Genomic DNA, 15,137 nt, shown 5'->3' on the forward strand with positions numbered 1-15,137 from the left:
GGGGGGGGGGGGGGGGGGGGGGGGGGACTTAAAGAGAGAAGAGTTGTGAATGGCGTTTCAACTCTCTCAGTCTCTCCCAAAGGCTCTTTATATAGTTGCGTGCAAATGCAATAGACTTTGAGGAAATTATGACAAGTAATAACCTCACAATTAATATTAATATTTCTTAAGCTACTGCCACAAAGAGGGGACTATATATATATATGTGTGTGTGTATAGCATTAACTTATATATAAAATTTACATATATATATAAATTATTAGATGTTTGAGTAGCTTAATTGGTTATAACTCAAAACTTGATGTTAAATAACCTATGTCACAAGTTTGAAACCCACTAGCTGCACAGGCAACATATTTCATCCCTTCACAATACAAATTAAATGTTCAATTTATTAATCATTTAACTAATGTAGAAAGTTTATATTATACTTTATCTATTTGAATTAATATATGTAGTCTATAAAAAACATTCTATTGTAATTTATAATGTATTTTATATTTGAATCTTATTATGTGTATTTGATACTTTGATACTTGGCCATACGTCATTTAAATTTCACCCACTCAAATAATTTTCTGGTCCGCCCCTTGCCACAAACACTTGAAAAAATTGGTCCTTTTCATTTTTTCCTACAGATTCAATATGGGGATGACACTTCAAAGCTACAAACATTTGTTTTCTTAGTATTGGGTCCTATTTGCCCATCATCTAGAGGTGCGAAATTATAGTACTTTAAATCATATACACATGATATCATGAAGAAATCGCTTAACCTATATGATCACTATGAGGATGAACACTTTGGTCTACATCATGTATAATAAAAGGTTAAAGGATAAGAATTTGAATTAATGAAATGTCTTTCTTTCAAAAAAAAAAGAAAAGAAAAAAGAAATTGAAATCCCTAACAAATGATGAAGAAAATATGTTAGTTGATAAATTAATATATGATGATGAATGGCTTGTGGGGGAAAACGATGAATATTAACCTAACGTATTTGGGGATGACATTAATGTTGATATTTATGGTGAGGGAACTCAAACTCAATCAAAAGAAAGCTCAGGCAAGAAAATTGATACCCAAGTATCAAGTATGACAAAAAAGCAAGTAGTGGCATCCAATTTACACTCCCACATGGAGGAGAGTGGGTTCGAGAACTAAGTGGAGGTAATTGTTGACTTTTTGTGCTTCAGTAGGTTAAGAGGGTAACTATGAACATATACTACATTGTAACAAAGTCCGTAGTACTCAAAAAAAAAAAAATAGTGGAAGTGGAGGGAGAAGAATTGGAACATATGGACATCGAGTAATGTATTGTCAAGTCTCAATATGTAGGGAGAAGGATGGGAACATATTGACATTGAGTAATGTATTTCGAATCTCAATATGTTTGGATAGCTCGTGATAAACATCATGATGTGTAACTTGGAAGTTGGATCCCACTTTAGTTATCAAACGCGGGGGCACTTTGCTACACATTTATGAGGTTTCCTACACCCTTCTAGACCTATCTTGAACTTCCTCAAAGCTTCTAGTTTATAGAATTTTTAGAAGCATGTATATAACACTAGTAGTTGTAGAGATGTATAAAATATTCTAGAGCCTTGTAAAACTTTAAGGGTTGTGTACAGATTTAGAGAGTGTCTAGATATTGAATAGTTTAAATACCTCTCATGGGGCTCATTTGTAACCAACATCTAGAATCCAAGAATTCAAGCAAATCAAGTTCCATACAAAATTTTTCTTAAGCTTCTAACACCTCTTACTAGGGTTGAGCTCTTACTAGGGTTGAGCGAGGCTGCAGGTGAAGTCAGCCTTGAGGACACTCTGTAACATACATAATCTAGCAACTCTATGCTGGAGAGTTTTTTAGTCATGAGATTGTGAATTTGTCAAAGAAAAAGCAAAAATTTTGCAATGCAAGATCTATCCATTGTTTGGGCCACCCAATCAGAATCAGGTAACAACTCAATATCCTTAACATAGTCAATGATATAGAAAAAAACTAACATACAAGATATATTGAAGAAAATGAATTCAACCAAGCCACCATAAAAATTTTGAGACTATATTGATTGTAGAATCAGGTGAAAAAACAGCATTCTTAAAAGGAAACATCACATTAGGTTTGATGAGAGTATAGGGAAGCCTAGGGTCCATTTATTAATATAAAAAACATGGTCACTTGCACTAACTACTAACGAACTCCTACATTGTAACACATTGAAATAATACAACTTCTAACACATTGAAATAATACAACTTCTTGTAACAATTGATCCCCTATATATTACAACAGTAGATAGAAAAGCATATAGTTTGCAATCAGACCATGCAATTTTACCTGCCTAGAAGGCTGGAATAATCATATTACCTAGAGTATGATAATAAAGTTTCATGGCATCTTACCCCAATAAAATCAAATTACAACCAATTCTTTTCCACTAAGAACTTTGGATCTCTACATACAATGAGAATAAATTTCCAAGTAGCCAGTTAATAAAAGATCATTATTCCATCATATATCTCTAAATAAAGGCAATGATAGAAAAAGTTAGTAGAACATAACAGCATACACATGTGCCTGTAGTACTGGCAGATAACTCAGATTATTACATTCCATTGAGTAATAATAATTCAGACTCCATTAGACTATTTCAATTCAAATACACACGAGTACACAACAATCAGCATGCATTTCAAGCCTAGATAATATAACCATCCGGATCAATGTAGAAATCAAATAGGATTAAACAACAATACCAACGATAGGGTACTTAGCTTCGAACTTCTTCTCCCAGTCGGTGAGCACGCCAATTTCTTTGTCGGAGAGGCCTTCGAGGGAAGGGGAAACATCCTCGGCGTTCTTACTCATCTTGGCGAGGGCTCTGCTGGCGTCTTTGCCGGCGAAGATGGAGTAGTCGCCGCCGGGACCGTAGAAGGACTTGCCGGCGGTGACGTCGAAGATTCGGGCCTTAATCGCCACGTAAATCGGCTTCGACGGATCCGTGCCGTCGTACTCCTTCAGCTGTTGCGCCGTGAGCTCCATTTTGACCGTCTTCACAACACTCTGATTCTGATCGGCTTTCCGCTTTCCGCTTTCCTTTGGACTTTGGAGTAAGCGAAGGGAGTGAGGGGCTAATAACGAGTTAACGGTGGGGATGATATTCTATTCTAATATTCACCTGATTTTTGACGAATGACGGTGGAGATAAGATTCTAAATTATGTGCTCTTTATCTTTTCCATTTCTTTTCGAAATTAAATTTTAAGAAAATGTTAATAATGAGGATATTTTTGGAATTTCACCACTATTAGTCTCATTATTAATGGAACTTTGCCAAATTGTTGATGATGGGAAGGAGCAAAAGTGTCCAAATTGTAATACTCTATAATTAATGAACTTTTTAGTCCTTCAATTATGCCGTAATTATCAAATTGGTCCTCAACTATCAATTTTGACTAATTAAACCTCAAAGTTCAATTATTGATTTTGCAACCGATTTGGTCCTCTGTCAATTTTGCAGTGAAATGACCGTTTACTTTGAAGATAGAATGGTACTTTTATTATTGTTAGGGCATATCATATGTGCGAGAGAGGCATCCGGGTGGGGGAGTAATTTTTGTTTGCCGGCGATTGGTTTTTTACGATTCAGATCTTGACTGGGAAGTCATATGCAAATGACGACTTCTCATTCCGAGACACCATCCCATCCTAACAAATTGCCGCAAAATAATTATTTTTCTTCTTCTTCTTCTCCTAAATTGTCTCCACCATCTCCGCTGACTTCATCATCATCACCGTCATGTCGTCTTAACTACATCCATCATTGACTCCTACCCTGCCGCCTACGGCGTCTTTGTCCCTTGCTCCTCCTCATTCTCAATCCACCCTCGCCGCAATCAAATGACTATTCCCTCATTGTCGTTATCATCTTCACCATAGTTCCTTGCCCCAACTAGGATGCCCAACACCTTATCGATTCAATCAATACATTCTCCGCGCGTCACAATCTGAATAGGAAATAACAATTCTCCAACTGTATTCCTACCTCCGCCAGTTATCTCTGTAGGAGGACTGTCGGCACCGGTTGCAAGACATTTTACAAATTTGGTTCAATTATTAACCAAATGAACACCCCTAAGTGGCACAATGAGTAAAACATGATTATTGTACATGAAGATCATAAATTTGATTATCGCTAACATTTTCTCTATTGAGCTTGGTACAAGGGTACAATCTAACGTGATTTACTTTGTGTAGTTTACAAATTATATACGAAAACAAGATTTATTTGTCCTCACGTGGCTAGCTTAAGTGGTAGATCACCTTGTCTAAATTCACTACTCCAGCCACAAAGAGAGGGTTCAACTGTGGTTCCCCAAGCTATAGTCTAAGGTCTTGAGCTCTTTATATTGGAGATTGAGCTCTCTATATTGAAGAGTAGATGAATCTATTATGTACAAAGTCAATATAGAAATTCATTGAGAGGTTGATTGGACAACTCACAATTTATCTTTTTTAATAACTACACTATTTTTTAATTAGTTTAGTATAAGATGAAAACTTAATTATATATTGAGTGATTGGCGGTTTCCCGTCACCTACGAAAAACAAACAAAACACAAATAAGCAAACTGTGGACCAAGTGGCACACGGTTTGGTCAAATTCTATCTCTCTAACTTGTGCTGCCTTCGAAAAATCGCCGGAAGTTTCATCGAAAACCTGTCTGCTCCACACGAAACTAACCCCCAACCCCACACCTCTCCTCTCATTCCCACGCAAAGTATCTTCAAAGAAATCCAATAAAGATTCAAAAAGAAACGATTTTTTTTTTTGTAAAGAGGAAAATGTTGAGCAGCAGCAGCAGTTGTTGCAGACCCATAATTTCCCCGGTTTCGAACAGTAACGTTGTTGAAAATAAATGCCCGTCGGCGAGAAGAAGGGTGGCTTTGATTCGCCATGGCGCTTGTGTGGTGAGGGCTTCTGCTGTGGAGAGCTCCTCCAACTTTGCCCAGCGCATGGAACGAGCATGGTTGATTTCTCAGGTAAGCCCTCTATGTGTTTGATAAATTTTCCCCCATTTTTTTTTTCGAATTCTTCTTTCGTGTTCATTATATTTGTTTACTGGCGTGAATCTTGTGAGATGCAGAGGACAATTTTGGATACAAATTTTGAATGACAATCCAATGAATGTGTTGTCAGTAATCAGCACTCCATTTCACTTCTGTAGTTCGGTATATGCATACTTTAAAAGGGTTTGAACCAATCCATTTGATGGGGCTTCTCATCTAAATAGTTTTGGGCACTTTTGTTTTTGTTTTTTTTTTGCTTTTGATTTTGTTTTTGGCACTTTGAACTATTCCCAAGTGATTTAGTGATGCTATGTTGCCCATTTGGGTTTTGCCATTCAGAGATTAGGGATTGAAAAACAAAACCAACCAAGCAGTATGGTTAGTTAAGATGGATGAGTGAGTAAAATAGGTGCCCTTATACCTGAATTTGTTTCTAGTGATGCAAATCTCTCATGGAATGATCATAGATGGAAGAAATGATAGCCCTCACCCAATTACACTGCCCTTTTCGATAGGGCATCCTGGTGTAGAATGAAGGAGTCCCTCCCGTAAGGGCAGCTCAAGTGGTAAGAGAGTTACACCTGCAGCCGAGAGGTCGTGGGTTCGAACCTCAAGCCCTTGAGTTTGTGCCGGTCAGCTATGGGTAACCTAGGCTGATTTACCTCCTTGTGGCTCTTTGCCGGCTAGGATCACAGGGCGAGGGCTTTACCCACATACTCACATAGTGAGGAGTGGGGTTTACCTCGTTAATAAATAAAAAAGGAGTCCCTCCCATAACTTGTAACTTTGTGGTTACAAGTCAACAACTTGACCAACTTAGCTATGGTTGCCCTGACAGTTTTCTTTTTGTTCTTTATTTTGGTTGAAAAGTGGACAAAGTAAGCTGTCAAGTCACATTATACACACACAGAGACTCACTGTAAAGGCGCATATACTTTGATCAAAAGGAACTGTCATTTACTTTTTGTCCTTTTTTCTCGATTATGTGAATGATTACTATTTTCTCAATGTACGCAGCAACCGAGGCCTGTTAATTGTTCTTCTTGTGACTCAAATGGTTTTGTCGACTGCAAATGGTGCAGTGGTACTGGCTTCTTCATTCTCGGTGACAACATACTCTGCCAAGTCCCGTCCAAGAACACCAGCTGTGTCATCTGTACTGGCAAGGTGATTACACTAAGATCTTTATTGCTTTCTTGTCATTTGTCAATTAATCTAAATTATATATCTGAACAAATATTTCCAGTAACTGAACTATTGAGAGTTTTGCCTCCCGTGTTTTTTAGGGCTCTGTATGCTGCACAGATTGTAAAGGAACAGGTTTTCGTGCAAAGTGGCTGGGAGACCCTCCGATCTCCAACCCACCAATTTCCAAGTAGCGAAAAACTTTATCAAATCCACTGGGAAGAAACTGCTTCGACTGGTAAAGGCTCCCGTGTATGATCTCCTTGTTGAGAACCGAGTTTCTTGATCAACTCCATAGCAGGTTTCTCTAAGACATCTTACACAATATACTTGTAGACTTCATACACACATGCACAACATGTTTTTGTTTCATAGTTTTGAAGTAAAATGTGATTTTCAGTTCATTCAATCTCCATTGACACTGTGCTTGTTTGGCATATCTTATAAGTCATTCATTGTGAATAATTGATAATTAATTCCAACTTATTTGTTACACAAAGAAAGTATATTATTTAATCTATTATCTCTATACCCAAGTAAATAAACTTGACCAAACAGGGACAGTATTATTGCTGTCTTTGCTTGGAAGATCCATAATGGTTTAGGCCTATGCTAGATAATAATTGTTTGATTGAACCATTCTATGCCCCCCATCCACAATACTCAGACCAAAATGTCATTGGTATAACAATGTTCACATAATAATATTTATATGATTTGTCCACACAGAATTATATGCTTCCTTGAATATAATTCCCTTGTTTTCTTTTCTGTATTTTACTTCAAAATATCATAATTTCTTAAATTTCGGAGTTTAAATCCATCTTGTATTTTTACCCCATCCATTGTCAGACCAAGAGACAAGATGGTCCTACAATTGATAGGAATAAAGAGACAAGATGACTAAATGAATGACTAATTGTGGCAAACAAATAAAAGTCAAATATGTAATATACTAATATGATAAAATTAAAAGAATAGGACTAAATGTGACAATACTGCAATAGTAAAAAACTAAAAGTGAAATTTGCTCTAAATTTAAAGATAATGTTCCCTAATGCATATAATTGAAAAGAGAAGAGAAATGAGACCTCACACAAACTGCATTGGCATTTGATGAAATTTTGGAGCAAAACATGTTTAAAGATAGGAACAAATTTACAATAGTGAATCAATTTTAGAGTATCCATGATCTTGAATGCTCCCTAATAGCTACACTTTCCAGACTAAACAAGGATGAAAACCCTTCTTTTAAAAGAAGCCACCAGAGCCTTGCCAAACTAGACATTATATGTCTACTCTATAGTCTATACCACCTGAGAACTCATGAAATCCTCTGCTCAGTTCCCTGGCACAATTGCTGAAAAGAGAAGATGGTTGATATCCTCAGAAACCGCCTCCTGATCTTCATCATCTGCAGATTGGAAATTACAAGGATTAACGAAGGCAAAGCTGACAGGTCAAGAAATGGTTTGGACTATTAAAGGCACTGAATAAGCACTTCCAGAGCACCAAGGGAATCATTGTGCCAAGGGGAATTTTTTTTTTTTTTTTTTTTTAAACATAACAGGGAGGCAAATAATTTCACGGGGTGTACAATGGCATAATGGGAATGATAGTGTAGTGTACTTTAGTAAAATGAAAAATGAAACCGAAGGACTCAAGGCCTGGTTGGTTCAAAAGTTGCAAGTGAAGGGACAACTAACAATCTCTTCTACGGTTCTACCTTAGTTCACACGATTAAAAACATAAACAATAAAAAAAACACATCTTTGCGTTTACAACTAATATACCTGCTCCCGCTCTTACTTGAGCTGTCCATTCATCAATTACCTACATATCAAGAGATTAAAAAGTATTCGTCAACTACCTAGGTATCAAGAGATTAACAATGGCCTACAACACTATGAGAACGAGAAAGAGAGAGGGAGAACTACACTTTCCATTTCCAAAATGCAGAAAGAGAAAGAAAATTACATTATTAGAGCATGAAAATATGTAGCAAGGCTAACAAATACCATGGCAAAGCTTGGCCAGGGCACCGTATCTAGAAACCTTGCCACTCATAATAAATTTTGGTTGCTTGCTGGCAAATGGTGCAAGTTCTGTAAACACCACTTGGAAAATAGACAACCTCTTAACTAAACTCCAGATCAAGTGTTTAATTGATATTTGCTTGACATGAGAAAACAAGTTAAATTTCATTCATTTCTTCTATTATCAGGTAGGTGACCAGTCAAAAAAGAAAAAGAAAAAGAAAGACTAGATTGGTACTCATAAAACAGTAAAATGTAGAGAATAAGTAGATGTGAGTATAATTTCCCACTCAAGAGGACTAGAAGAGAAGTCATTGCAACTACTTTCAGAATGTTTACACATGCCAATAGAATGTAAAAATCCAAATCTCGTATAGGGACCCACAAGGCGAGATGCTCCAGAAACTGTGAATTATATGCTCATTTAACTATTGGGAGGTAGGATTAGGGATTAGGGAGCAACTAGTGTAGCAATGTGAATCTTTCATCTCGAGAACCACCATAAGTTCAAAGTGATTATGATGCAATAACCTAATTACCTGGTTGAAATTAGCAAATTCTGGATCATTACTGTCATCAATGACAGGTACACCTGCGGACGCTTGAAGTTTCTGCACCAATGACCGATTCCCAACTAAGGTAGTCCTGGCTTTGTCAATTAAATCCTGTTAGCATCACCAGTGGAAAATTTTTTAATCTTAAACATAAACAGGTCAATTTGAGAAAATTGTGAAATTGTCTATAATTCTCAAAGGATTAAATAAAATGAAAAGAGGATTCAATTGAACCATTGATAGCCAATCTTCTCCTCTCTTTAGAGAAGTATGACTTCAAGCACAAACCACAGTATAACCCTTCAAACCCTCATAATCAATATAGAATGGCATACTCACAACACACAAGTTGGTCAAATATCAAAGTGAATTAGTGAAACAAAAGTGAAAATATCTACTGTTGCATACACATACACCAATTGAACTTTACTGCTATGTGTAGACAAATGTCTATACAGGATTCCATCTTATTGTCTGTGCTGCTATGGTAGCTGAAAAGTTTTTAGTTTTTGAAGAACTAATATGAATTGATTTCGACTTATTAGGCTTTGACCTTGAGCAATAAACTTCACTTTCCTCTTTTATCCAACCTATATATAATATATGATTAAGGGTGAGTCTCGTGTTATAAACACAGATCGGGTCAAGAATGGAATGTAATACTTATGCTGAAAAATCTAATACTAATCAGGAATAAATTATGTTTTTACTTATAATAAGAGAAAGTGTAATACTATTGAGGAAAAATATAATACCTTCAAATCAAAATGTAATATTTAGGGATTCAATAGCTACTTATGAGAAAAAAGTGTAATACTAATTGGGTGTAAATTGATTGATCGTTACTTATGAGAAAAAATGTAATACTTATGAAAATTGTGATACTTTGATGAAAAAGATACATGAGACGATCTCACAGGAGATTTTGCCTTTGAGTAATGCTTTAATCTATCTTCACAACCAAAGAAAGAGCAAAAAATGAACCAAAACCCTTCATTCGGGTGTACTTCGCTCACACATTACACTTTCGGTTATCAAAATCATTTAAATTTCCTGGCATTTTCAGATATTTTCTCACCTGAACTCCAAAACAAAATCCATTGCAGTTTCAATTTCCTCAATCAATGCAGAGAATATTCAAAGCACAAAACTTTCTAATACTAACTGCAAGAATACCTGTTTGGCAGCTAGAAGCTCGCGACACTGCTCCTGTATGGACGCCAATTCTTCCTGTATCTTGTTAATCCGTGACACAAGCTTCATAGGGTTAGTCTGAAACCAGGAAAATTAGGGATGAGAAGACAAAACCAGGCCGATCCATGTAGTAATTCATTAAGAATTTTAGGAAAAACGCGATTGAATCCCGACGTTGTCGGAGTAGACTTGCTGGAACTCCTTCTCGAGCTTGAAGGAGACGAGATTAAGATCGTGGTTTGCTTTGGTGAAGAGGCTCACTAACCCATCTGCTGCTTGGTGATGATAATCATGGGGATGCCCCATCTAGCTCCTCACTGTTGTTGGTTTATGGAGAGTGTAGAAATGTAGAATGGGCGATTTTGAATTCTGGAGCGGGGAAAATCCGCTCTTATTCGGTGTCGGGTTGATGAGAGGGTCCGATACCGACCGGGTCCCTTGTTTGGGTGGGTAGGATTGTAAACTGTCAATGTGTTTAGTTTATTTTATGAAAAATGAGTAGAATTGTATAATTAAACATTTTAATTGTTTTATTTAAAATACAAAATATATTTATAATAAAAATAATGAATGTAGCATATAAGACCTGAACTTAATAAGTGGTGAGGATAACATGATTGAACAAGAGTAAGAATTGCTAGGTAAAATAAGAAGAAATTATAATTGCAGATTAGCAGCTAGTAATACTCAAAATAAGGCATCCGAAGTTTCTGTACAATCTTGATATTGTCTGGCCAATAAAAACACATTGAGTTCCATTACTTCCATATACCACAAAGCTACCCCCCAGTCTATTGGTAAAATGAGGAAGTTCTAATCCTCCCCTTCACAGTTTCAAGATCTTGAAAACTGGATGCAACCTAATTGAAGCATATGTTCCATCTCAACTAAAAGTCTAAGCTGATAGTTGGACTGTACATTTATGTTTATATATTATTTATGCTCAACAACTATAACCAAATCTGAACTGGGTTCAAGACCTAAGAACACAGACTAAACTCATCAAATTCTCTGGATTCACAGCCTTCTGTGAGTCCTTATGAAGTTTGTTGTATTCATGGCAATTGCAGTAGAGCAGGCATATACCCCGGCCAAGCACAGGGACGTCGAGAGCAAGAACGCCGCCTTCCACTGCCTTCCAGACACTAGAATCGCCACTGCAGTCGAGACGAGGGCAGCAGCAGCGAGGGTGTTTTTCCACGTCTCGAAGCTTTTGATCGCGCTACTGCAGGACTTGCAGTGTATCACATGTCGGAAGTATCTGTTGGAGAAATTTGGAGCGTGCATCGTTCCAATCCCTCCCTTGGCTGGTTGGGAAGCCGAGAGGCTTGCAACGAGGCCTGCTGGAGCGTGCTCGACAATGGCTGGCTGCTCGGGAAGGGAAATGGAACTGTGCCCGAAATAGTAAGGCATGCCATGCCCAACTTTGTCCATCCACTTCCTGTACTCGGCTACCCAAGTGTCCGAGGACCTCAAATTCAAGTACAGTTCCTTCGTGGGAACCCGCTCTTTCATTAGCGTCTCGTTTTGTGAGGACAGGAACCCCATATCCTGCTCAAAAACCTTGCCCGCATTCTGGTGAAAGAACCACTCCGGAATAATCTTTAGTAGCCCAGTTCTTTTTCTCGTGTTCCCAAATCTCACTATGAGCATGGATTTTCCCTGCCCAGATGGTCTGCAAAGAAAGAGACCAGAAAAGTAATCCTTCGTCCCGTTCTCATCAATTATTTCCCTGTTGTTCTGAAGAACACATGGAGCTTCAAACCGTAAGAAATTGGGGATGTAGTTTGGCTTGCCTTGGTCCGATTTTCTGCCCCACCAACCAGCAAAACCACGCCCAGTCCTCTCTGTCACCTCGAAAAATAGGGGTCCAGCATCTTCCCTCTTTGCAGTAAAATCTGTTCTATCATGAGATATAGGGACATGAGCTGGATCCATGAGGTTTTCAAGAAGAATCGAGTGATCATACGGGAGCTCGTGGGTGGTAGAAATATCCCGAAAGCCAGGCCTTTCGAAGTTTTCAAACCAAGGAATTTTTTCGGGTTTTGGTGGTGTTTTGTGAGACATCCATATCCATATCACTCCCTGCGAGTCCCTTATTTCATATGGTTTGGTACAAGCAGACCTCGGAATTTTCGCATCTTCGGGTAACTGTAAAGAACAAAACAGCCACAATGAACACCGAGATTTCAACTTCCAAATCTCAAATTTTCTCTGTATGGATCACAACAATGGTTGTTGAAATCAAACCTGGGGTATCTTTACACATTTTCCATCCCCGTCAAATTGCCAACCGTGATACAGACACTCAAGTTTCCCGTCAAACAGTTGGCCTTCAGATAGTTTTGCTAACCTGAGATAAAAGCATTATGGTCAACACGTAATCATAGCTTTGCTGGAATATGCAGGTTGATGAGAGAAAATGCCATATTTCAAGCTCATTTGTATACAAACATTCAGCACGTAATCATAGTTAAATTTGACCTTGGGCGTTTAGTTCGAGGGATGTTTTTAGCTAATGTAACATTCATGGGAATCTCACATAACTTAAGAAACTGGCCGGAATGGATTCCCATGAATATGGCAAAAAATGAACAGATAAAACAAGTTTGGGAATCTCACGTTCCCTGCTAGAGATGTCTCACATTTTTTGGTGTACAACATTCTTATATTCACATTACTACTAGGATTATGTGATATAACTTGAACCAAACACCTTAGTGGTATCTTAGTGGAAGGCATATTAACCACAGGGACAGCTATGGGGTACCGGTACCATAAAAATAGAGGCAAAGATGGGCATTTCTTGAGATTAAATTGAGAACATATAGCATTTGCACATAAACCAAAAGTGGACCGAACAAGCTCTGATACCATTTGGTTCTTGTGTACACAAAGTGAACCGAACAAGCTCTAATACCATGTTAGAATCTAAAATTAGGCTGAGGTCACTCAACTGGGCTATAATGCACACATACCAAACCACATTAAAAGATTGAATCTAATCAATTAGTTAGTTTAACCATAACACTAAACAATCCTACTAAACTACAACAAGGAAGAAACATGTTATCAGCACAGCTCTTGAAGCACATCAAAGTGGTTTCACCTGCTATGACTTGGAAGGTTGAGTTACCTTAAGGGTGCCATTGACATACACACTACTAATAGCTGGTTATACAATGGAAATATTGGTTCAAGCACCAAGCATGCATAAGATCACAACATGCCATTCATGACCTATACGAGCACTTCTAGACCTCGACTGTCAAGACTTGTGCAAGGTAGGGGCAACCCCTTGATAACCACAAGGTTCTAAGTTCAACTCTCAATAGGAGTGGCCTATTGACGTTCTTGGTTTAGGCATATCAGCTATGGACAATCTAGGTTGGTTTAACCTCTGCTAGCTAGAGTCACAAGGCGGAATTCACCCAGAATTCAGTATCTTTTTCCAATTATATTGGTGTTCTTAGTTTAGGCATATCAACTATGGACAATCTAGACTGGTTTAACCTCTGCTAGCTAGCTAGAGTCACAAGGCAGGATTCACCCAGAATTCAGTATCTTTTTCCAATTATATTGGCGTTCTTAGTTTAGGCATATCAGCTATGGACAATCTAGGCTAGTTTAACCTCGGCTAGCTAGAGCCACCTTAAGGTGGGATTCACCCAGAATTCAGTATCTTTTTCCAATTATCCTTCTAAGTAACAATAATTGGACCAACAGCTATCTCCATACTCAAGCTCATCACACATAAACACACAACAAAATGGTGACAATCAAATCAAGGGCTTGAACCAAATCAAGAAAGACAAAAACTTGGGAGGAGAAAAGGGGCGAATTACCTATGGGGGCATCGATCTTCAAAGCATCTGAGCACCCCACTGCCATCCCGGTAGAGAACCACCTGCTTATCAAAGACAGTGAGCCCTAGAGGGGCATCATCAGGCACATTCTTGGCGAGATAGAGAGGGTACCACTCCTCAGCCCAATTGTACTCCACAACCACCCTCTCATCCTTCAATTCTTGGCTAGTGAGCCCCAAGATCACACTCTCCCCATCGCCCCCCACTTTCTCCGCAATTGCAGCGCACTTGGAGCCGCGATTCTTCGAGATTTTCCGGCAACGGGGAAAGGGAATCTGGGGTTTAGGAGTTGGGAATGGAAGATAAGAGTGGGAATGTTTGGGGAGATAAAGATCGGAGGCAAAAGGCAGCAGCAAAGCCATCTTATTTTGTTATTTCTTTCTGGTTTCTAGGCGGCGGCGGTTGTGGTTTAACGGGGAAATGCGGCGGAGAAGGGGTGGCGAGGTGGGTGGGGTTGAGGTGGACTGGACAGTGAACATGCATAGAAGTCAGAAGCGTAGAAGGTTGTTGCTTGTTGCCATGTAGAACTAACGTTGGCCACACAAACATGTAGGATTATACAAGACTGTACTAGATTGAGATGTAAAGAAAATTCCACCACTCCATGCTAGTAATTATGTTAGAATAGCTTGCAAGGAAAAACCACTTAAATATAGCCAAATATGCTATTCATAAGCAAATCGTTAATGCAATTTATCATATATGTAAGTGAAAGAGTTATACTAAGATCTTGTCTAGAACAAAAATAAACCTATGATTTTTTTATTTGAAAAAATCACAACTATGATGTTTGATCACAATGTATTTGACATATTCTTTATTTTGTATTTTAAATTAGATAAAAATGATTAAAACTAAATTAGTAAGCAACACCCTTAAAATACAAAAGAATATGATTCTAATCTTGAAAATGCTTAGAGTTTTTTTTTTTTGATCAAAAGATGAGGGTAAAAACCCATGCTACTGCTAGGAAAACTAAAAAATAGCATCACCCCCATAGTTGGAGGTTCTACGAAGGACCTCTATGCCAATGCAGTCTTCGTGTAACAATGCAACACATTCGGTTGGGGCACCACTTAGCTCAAGAAGTGTCACCGGGCTCCTTAGCGCCATTTTCGCCAGAGCATCAGCAACCTTGTTTTGTTCCCGGAATACGTGTTTGCATTCAATATATTGAAACCAAACCATATCGACAACGCTCCACAATATTCTGGTAGCCACC

The 15,137-nt window shown here is 38.2% G+C and overlaps 4 protein-coding genes across 4 annotated transcripts; 1 reads left to right on the forward strand and 3 right to left on the reverse strand.

Moving 5' to 3' along the window:
* Positions 1-2,500: 2,500 nt before the first annotated feature.
* Positions 2,501-3,157, reverse strand: LOC116024806 (probable steroid-binding protein 3). The gene has a single exon (XM_031265805.1). It carries the CDS (start codon positions 3,051-3,053, stop codon positions 2,754-2,756), a length of 300 nt encoding a protein of 99 aa, XP_031121665.1. The 5' UTR covers positions 3,054-3,157; the 3' UTR covers positions 2,501-2,753.
* Positions 3,158-4,648: 1,491 nt separating this feature from the next.
* Positions 4,649-6,764, forward strand: LOC116025637 (protein PHOTOSYSTEM I ASSEMBLY 2, chloroplastic). The gene is made up of 3 exons (XM_031266944.1): positions 4,649-5,053; positions 6,098-6,247; positions 6,367-6,764. The coding sequence occupies exons 1-3, from the start codon at positions 4,856-4,858 to the stop codon at positions 6,457-6,459; spliced, it is 441 nt and encodes a 146-aa protein (XP_031122804.1). The 5' UTR covers positions 4,649-4,855; the 3' UTR covers positions 6,460-6,764.
* A 586-nt stretch (positions 6,765-7,350) lies between these two features.
* On the reverse strand, positions 7,351-10,451 carry LOC116025636. The gene is made up of 5 exons (XM_031266943.1): positions 10,224-10,451; positions 10,032-10,127; positions 8,841-8,966; positions 8,059-8,098; positions 7,351-7,679 (listed from the first exon to the last, which is right to left on the reverse strand). Exons 1-5 carry the CDS (start codon positions 10,353-10,355, stop codon positions 7,606-7,608), a joined length of 468 nt encoding a protein of 155 aa, XP_031122803.1. The 5' UTR covers positions 10,356-10,451; the 3' UTR covers positions 7,351-7,605.
* A 245-nt stretch (positions 10,452-10,696) lies between these two features.
* On the reverse strand, positions 10,697-14,478 carry LOC116025334 (protein TIC 55, chloroplastic). Its single transcript, XM_031266539.1, has 3 exons — positions 13,895-14,478; positions 12,300-12,402; positions 10,697-12,200 (listed from the first exon to the last, which is right to left on the reverse strand). The coding sequence occupies exons 1-3, from the start codon at positions 14,275-14,277 to the stop codon at positions 11,067-11,069; spliced, it is 1,620 nt and encodes a 539-aa protein (XP_031122399.1). The 5' UTR covers positions 14,278-14,478; the 3' UTR covers positions 10,697-11,066.
* Between the last annotated feature and the right edge of the window lie 659 nt (positions 14,479-15,137).

This window comes from Ipomoea triloba, chromosome 7, assembly GCF_003576645.1.
Source record: "Ipomoea triloba cultivar NCNSP0323 chromosome 7, ASM357664v1".
Taxonomy (NCBI): Eukaryota; Viridiplantae; Streptophyta; class Magnoliopsida; order Solanales; family Convolvulaceae; genus Ipomoea; species Ipomoea triloba.

Coding starts and splice junctions, on each gene's coding strand:
- LOC116025637 (XM_031266944.1), top strand. CDS start 4,856: ATGTTGAGCAGCAGCAGCAGTTGTTGCAGACCCATAATTTCCCCGGTT. Junction 5,054..6,097: donor GAGCATGGTTGATTTCTCAG/GTAAGCCCTCTA, acceptor CAATGTACGCAG/CAACCGAGGCCTGTTAATTG. Junction 6,248..6,366: donor GTGTCATCTGTACTGGCAAG/GTGATTACACTA, acceptor CGTGTTTTTTAG/GGCTCTGTATGCTGCACAGA.
- LOC116025334 (XM_031266539.1), bottom strand. CDS start 14,277: ATGGCTTTGCTGCTGCCTTTTGCCTCCGATCTTTATCTCCCCAAACAT. Junction 12,403..13,894: donor GAAGATCGATGCCCCCATAG/GTAATTCGCCCC, acceptor CTTTTATCTCAG/GTTAGCAAAACTATCTGAAG. Junction 12,201..12,299: donor AATGTGTAAAGATACCCCAG/GTTTGATTTCAA, acceptor TGTTCTTTACAG/TTACCCGAAGATGCGAAAAT.
- LOC116024806 (XM_031265805.1), bottom strand. CDS start 3,053: ATGGAGCTCACGGCGCAACAGCTGAAGGAGTACGACGGCACGGATCCG.
- LOC116025636 (XM_031266943.1), bottom strand. CDS start 10,355: ATGGGGCATCCCCATGATTATCATCACCAAGCAGCAGATGGGTTAGTG. Junction 10,128..10,223: donor AGCAAGTCTACTCCGACAAC/GTCGGGATTCAA, acceptor TCCTGGTTTCAG/ACTAACCCTATGAAGCTTGT. Junction 8,099..8,840: donor AATTTGCTAATTTCAACCAG/GTAATTAGGTTA, acceptor CTTGATATGTAG/GTAATTGATGAATGGACAGC.